General features: G+C 52.0%; 1 protein-coding gene across 1 annotated transcript; it reads left to right on the top strand.

Annotated features, from left to right (window-relative positions):
• The first annotated feature begins 2,780 nt into the window (after window positions 1–2,780).
• FOXS1 (forkhead box S1) lies at window positions 2,781–5,281 on the top strand. Its single transcript, XM_084854543.1, has one exon. It carries the CDS (start codon window positions 2,943–2,945, stop codon window positions 4,386–4,388), a length of 1,446 nt encoding a protein of 481 aa, XP_084710669.1. The 5' UTR covers window positions 2,781–2,942; the 3' UTR covers window positions 4,389–5,281.
• The last annotated feature ends 1,563 nt before the right edge of the window (window positions 5,282–6,844 follow it).

Below are 6,844 nucleotides of genomic sequence, written 5' to 3'. Positions count from 1 at the left end.
AGGAGGAATAAGGAGTTTAGCCCGGGAAGCTTAAATCCCCATAAGCCGTTCTCATGCAGAAAGGAAAGGGGAGAGGTATTTGTAATGCAAATGAGCATTCTGGACAATGTGCATTTTGCATGTGCATCACAAACCCGATTGAAGGAACTGTTCCTTGGCTCCTTTAATCCCTCCTGTGTAAAAATGCCCGAAGAAGTCTTGCAGTGGTGCAGAGAGCCATGCTGTATGGGGCATAACTGCAGTTTTGTTTTGCTGGTGTGTGTGTGTGTGTGTTTCTTTTTCCTTTTTGAAGCTGCCAGGTATGCTGTGATGGCTGTGGATGATGGGGGTTGCAGTCAACACATCCAGAGGGTGCCAGGATGGGGAAGGTTGTGCTGGCTGGGGCTGGTGGGTATTGTAGTCCAGCACGCCAGGGCAGGGAAGGCTGTCTTCGAGTGCATGCTTTGTGCGTAAAAAGGCTCTGTCCAAATGGTCAAGCCCTGAAACCTATACATGTGACTCTGTGATAACTGTCCTCTGAGGACGCTCTCCATTATGGCTCTCAGGGTTTTAAACTTTTTAATCCCAGAATGTGTCTTGTGATCTTCCAAGAAATAGCTCCACGAGAACTGTGAAGCTGCTGGGTTTTTATTGCTCTTGTATGTTATGTGCATTGCTAAAGCTTTATATCTTAATCGGCTCTTGAGGATGATCTCCTGAAACTAGTTAAGGGCGCATGTTTAGACAAAAAGAAGTCCTACAACTCCCAGCATTCCCGAGCCAGCTGTGCTGAGAGTTGTAGGACTTTTTTCTGTCTAAACACGCATAGGGTTGCACTTTTATACATCAGCTTTGTGACTGAATTTGTTTCTCTTTCTGCAGTCTGTGGATACTGAGCCTTCTTTGCTTTATCGTTTGGACTGTGTGTCATCCATTATTATCGTGAAGTTATTTTAATTCTGTACATTGTGTACTTGCATAATTTGTATATGATACAAGTTTTACTTATGTACTGCTAGTGGTTAATTCTTGTTTCTTGGTTTGTTTTGGAGAGCTTCCTTCATGTTGTTACAAACTACCAAAAAATGAGAAAATGGAAAAGGATAAGCCGGCTGCTGATCAGGGGCGGATAACTTTTGCTAGTGTTTGCTACTTTAAAAGGATATTTTTTTAATTCTTGCATATCCAGTCAAAGAGATTAGGAGTGGATTGCACCACTGCCACAGACTTTTTTAAACTACTATAATAGTAATGCTAAAATATTTTAAATGACTTTTGAAAATTAAAGCTGTTTAAAAATTCACCAAATGGTGTGAACAATTATTGTTGTTTGCTTATGAAGCACAATCAATGCAGACAATGCTTTATGGAGTAACTTTAGGCCCCTCGCGCCCCCCCCCCCGCCCCAGAGGTCTCTCTGCGTGAAGGGGAATTTGTGTCACTCATCATCTTGCTCCACCATGAGACACAGAGAGGGAGCCTGCCGGAGGCAGCAGATTTGGGGGTACCATACAAAGGGCAGGAAACTCAATTTTACAGGCTGCCATCCTAGGCACACATACCTGGAAGGAAGCCCCACTGAACACAGTGGGACCTACTTCTCAGTAATATGCATCAGATTGCACTATTTATCAAGGGTTGAATCCCAGCTTTGTCCTACTTCGAGCAGACCCATTGAAACCAATGGGACTTAAATTCTCAGGTGTTTGGCAGCATATGACGAGGGTCCTGGATTGTCTTTGGCTGATTATTTTAAATTGTTTTTAGATATATGTTGTTTTTGTGTGTGCTGTTTTTTATGTCTTTACATAAATGGTTTTTATACTTTATATAATGTATTTTAAGGGTTTTTAATTTTTGTGAACTGCCCAGAGAGCATTGGCTATGGGGTAGTATAGAAATAGAATGAATGAATGAATGAAATCATGAGCAATTTAAGTCCCATTGATTTCAGTGGTTCTACTCTTAAGTAGGACTAATTCTGGCTCCAGTCTTGTATGTTTGCCACTGCAAAGGTGCCATTTGGATATTCCATCTCAGGCAGCAAAATGCCTGAGTAGCAAAGTGAAATTCAGCAGAGACCAATGCAGGTCTGCATTTAGGTATAGTGGTAATAAGAATCATCATCATCATCTTTAAAAAAAATCAAATGCAGAAGTATAGGGGGGCGGAATACCTGGTTTGGCAGTAATACGTGTCAAAAGTCGCTCAGGATTGTAGTTGATCACAATCCAGATGTGAGTCGGAAGCGTGATGTGGCTGCAAAAAAGGTGACTGTGGCTTGAGGCTGCCTTAACAGACCCGTCGTTCTCAAGTCACAAAAACAAGAGTTCCACTTTACTCTGCACTACTCAGATGCCAGGTGGAGTGTCACATTCTGGGTGCCGCGCTTGGAGAGACTTCCCAGTCGGTTGAGCAAAGCGCACTCTGAGCCAGTGCGGGAGCGAGCCCCGAACCATTGACGGTGCCCCTTCTCTGTGACAGAAGTGCCCCCCTGAGTCTGGGTCCTGAGCAAGAACAGGGCACAGTGGGGAGCAGCCGTGGCTGTGGACACCAAATACCTTTTGGGCAGCATTGAGCTCACCCAGCCTAGTGGGGTTTTCTTTTCTCCTCCTTCGGGGACTAAAAATTGAGCCGGAGCCTGTGTGTCCTCGCCGCGTTCTGTGTCCTTGGTGTGCCCCCACAGCGCGGTCTGGGAACGGCTCTGAGCTGGTGGCTGAGGTGGCGTTTCCTCCTCCTCCTCCAGCGGGCTGTGCCTGCCCTGTGGGCTTGGAAAGGCTTGAGAAGGCGCAGGAGCGGCTGCTGCTTCCCCTTCTTTGGGTCCCTGTGGGCAGGGGGTGGAGCTGGTCAGCCCCCTCTTTTGCCTTTCCCAGAAGCAAGAGGCTGGACACACAGCAGAGTTTAAGCCGAGCGGCGGGCCGGCGATTCCACAGGACTCGCTGCTGCGTGGGGCTGGAGAGAGGATGCAGCTAGACTCTCCCAGGCCGCCTCCCTCCCGGACCGTCCTGCCTCCTGCCTGCGAGCCGGCAGGAGGCAGCCAGCTGGCCATGGGGCTCTCCGGGTACTCTGCCCTGGAGCCCTTCCTGGGCCCCCGCTTGCAGGCCGCCTCGGACGGGGCCAAGCCGCCCTACAGCTACATTGCTCTGATCACCATGGCCATCCAGAGCACCCCGGAGAAGCGGCTCACCTTGAACGGCATCTACCGCTACATCATGGGCCGCTTCGCCTACTACCGGGACAACAAGCAGGGCTGGCAGAACAGCATCCGTCACAACCTGTCGCTCAACGAGTGCTTTGTGAAGGTGCCCCGCGACGACAAGAAGCCCGGCAAGGGGAATTACTGGACGCTGGACCCCGAGTGCTACAACATGTTTGAGAACGGCAGCTTCCTGCGCCGCCGTCGGCGGTTCACACGCAAGCGCGGCCCGGCGCGGCCTGCAGCCCACGGGGAGGGCCCTCAGAAGCTGCCCAAAGGCCAGCCCAAGCCCACCGGCCAGGCTTTCGCAGGGAAGGCAATCAAGATGGAGAATGACCCTTCGCCGCCAACAGCTCTGAGCCATCTCCAGAGCTCCTGCCGGGAAACGCCGGGCACTGAGGAACCTCTGCCCTCGGAGGTGCCCGCCGCTGGCCAGAGCAGCAGAGACCTGGCCCTTCTGTGCCAAGAACAGCTGGGCCCTGGCGGCCTGGCGTGTACCAAGGCCTACCTGCCGAGGCCGAGGCAGCTGTGCTCACCTCCACAGGGCCTGTTGGGCTCCAAGGCTCAGCTCTACGACCGAGGGCCTTGCTACCCGTCCCAGATGGGTTATGCCCAGGGGAAGGAGGCTGTGCTTGGGGAGCCACAGACCAGCCCCCTGGGCAAGGGGATGGCACAGCCGCCCGCCCAGCCCAGCCCAGATGTCAAGGAGCTGCTTCAAAGCACCCCGAAGGCACCTCTGGGTGCTCCCAAGAGCGGGCCAGAGGGCAAGGAGGCGGCCCAGACCTTTGGCCAGGCGGCACTCTCCTTTCCGGCCCTCCTGGGCCCTGCCAGATCCTCCCAGCCCTGCAGCCGCCAGCCCAGCCCAGCTTGCCTGCCCGCCTCGGAGCGCGAGGGCTACGCCAAGCCATCGGTGTTGCCCATCTTTGGCTCCTATCCCAGCCATGACACGCTGAGTGGGAACTACCAGTGCCGCCTGCAGGCGCTGAACTTCTGCGTCAACGAGCACGGCTGTGGCACGGCCCTGGAGCACCTCTTGGCAGCTCCCCCGGCGTCAGCCGCTGCAGCTCCCATCCAGCCCCCCTCCTTCATGCAGCTTCAAGGGGAGCAGGAGGCCTGGGCCGGGACGCCCTTCTCCCTCCAGGGAGGGAATGGTTACCAGCTGGGCCTCCCGCACTGTCTCTACAGGACACCTGGCATGCTCTTCTTTGAGTGATGGCCGGGCAGGGGACGGCACCTTTGGAAGGAGACGGGGCGCGTGACAAGGCCCTCACCTCTCCACCAGGGCACGACGCCCATGTAAGTTATGGACTCCTGCCTGGCAGAGCCAAGAGGGGCTCAAAGTGAGGGAGGCCACAACAGCATCCCATTGCCAGCCACTTCTGTGCCATCGGAGAAAAAAACGTTATCTCCCGCCTGATGGATCAAACCATGTTTTATTTTTTGCTAGCGGAATAAATGCACATTCCACCCCTCAATACAGATTCCATTTCTCTGGTGGCCTTGATGGGAACTGAGCACAGGGGTTTTCCAGGGGCTGGGTGGCAGGGTCAGGGATGGAATCAGATCTCGCGTTTTGGTACGTGGCTCGTAGGAGAGCCAGGATGTTTCAAATTGGACAGCTCCTGCCCAGCCTCCAGCTCCAGCTTCAAGAACCACGTTGCATCCTGGTTGGCAGCTCACTTTGCTGGCCGGCGCTTTCACCTGGGGTGGTGTGCCCTGCTGGCAGGCCCTTTTGCCCCAGGTGGGCAGAGTGTCATCATCCTGGCCCGTTGCCAGAAGAGACAAAAGTAAAGTCGGGGGGGGGGATGTGCTAGGTGGTTTCGACCGTGTCATTTCCTTCCTTTCTATAGGCTTGAGAAAAAGAATGAATCAATAGATGGAATCCATAAGGGGGGGGTACTCTGCATGTGCTCAGCGGCACCCAGGCCTTATATTAACTTGTTTAATATGAACGCATCCTGTCAGGGGGAGTGAGGGGTGGAGAGAAGATACTTTGCATATTCTATTTATTGCATTTATATCTCAGCTAATCCTCCTTGAGCACCATTTTCTTGGTGGAAATGCGGGGTACAAATCAAATAAAATAAACCTGCCTTTTGTCCATTGAGCTTGAGATGATGCATATGGTTCTTCCTCCCATTCTGTCCTCACAACTGCCCTATGAGGTAGGTTAGGCTGAGAGATAGTGACTTGCCTAGGGTCACCAGTGACCTTCAAGGCTGAATGGGGATTTGATCCTGTATCTCGCCAGGTTTAGTCTTACACTCTTCACATCGGCTCTCCGAGGCACTGTCTCTGCACATGCTCAGAATCAGATGCACTTTGCTTGCGGGTCCAGAATGGCTGAAAACAAAAGCTAGAAGCTCTGCGCACAGCCCTTGCTCATCCTGACTTTCTCTTTTGGGTTGGGACTCTGTGTGTGTGTGCATGTGTGTGTGCATTTATGGTGGGGAGTTGGGGTGGGGAGGAAGCAACCCAGCAAGATGGCTATTTGGTCCAGAGACCACCGACTATTGGTTCAAAACATGCTCCTGCAAAAGATCTACCAACTCATTGGACTGATAGCATTTTTTAGCTACATCTCATGTTGGCATTTTAAATCCATTTTAATTTTTAAGCAATGAGGAAGGAAGGCCTTGTAAATCTGTCCCCACAGAAAAAGACCTTCATTCCAACAGAGAGGTCTAACTCCGAATCAGTGCAAAGAGCAATATGTCTAGTCTCCAGCGCAGTGGGTGGGTTGGGGCGTGGGGGGGGAGTTGGCCTTGTTGCAGAAGGTCTTTTGTTCTGCAGAACAGGGGGCCATGTAGGTTGCAACTCCAAGATTCACCACGCCTGTTTTATCACCAGCTGCATCGGTATTAGGTTTTTAAAATTTGGAAGGCGAATCTCTGCTTTGCAGCCTGGCCACCCAGTTGTGGAGTTGGCAGGGTGTTCCTGTTTAAAAAAGGAATAAAAAACAGCAAGCCAGGCTCTTTGGGGTGTCTCCAGCACTGGAGTGGTAGAAAACACTACCTCAAACTAAAGGGGGGAGCAGAAGGAAAATGATCCCTAAGATGGCAAAGGATTGCTGCAGAAGATATTTATTTATTGCATTTCTATCCCGCCTTTCTTCCTCTTGCAAGGAACCCAAGGTGGCTTACATTATCCTCCTCCTCTCTATGTTATCCTCACAACAACCCTGTGAGGTAGGATGGGCCGAGAGTCTGTGACTGGCCCAAAGTCACCCAGTGAGGTTCCATGGCCGAGTGGGGACTAGAACCCCGATCTCCTGGCCCCCAGTCCAACACTCTCACCACTACACCATGCTGGCTCTCTAGTGTGGGCTGTGTACCCACACACACATTAGAAGTTTGCATGGCCTAGGATTTCCAACTTATTTACCAGTTGCTGATCTTGTGTGTTTCATAGCTAAGATGCAGTCCGCCGCGAGTGACGGGTCCGTGCCATGAGTAACGTCACTCGCTCCAATATCTGCAGATCACATTAGGCACAGCTTGGAGCAGGCTGGCTGTTTTTTGCCCAGGCCAATTTCAGTCCTTTGTAGTGCCCCTTGCAGTCAGACGAGACGGTTCTGTGGTTGCAGACGGAGCTGTGGTCCGACTCAGTTTAAGGCTGCTTAATATGTTTACACGGTTGCTAAGGTCTCTCGTCTGGTCCCGATCCTGT

The sequence above is a fragment of the Heloderma suspectum genome, chromosome 4 (genome assembly GCF_057233095.1).
Source record: "Heloderma suspectum isolate Gila_16-S chromosome 4, 16-S_ref, whole genome shotgun sequence".
Taxonomy (NCBI): domain Eukaryota; kingdom Metazoa; phylum Chordata; class Lepidosauria; order Squamata; family Helodermatidae; genus Heloderma; species Heloderma suspectum.
Note: the sequence above shows the minus strand (reverse complement) of the source record. Positions and strands in the feature narration are given on the sequence as shown.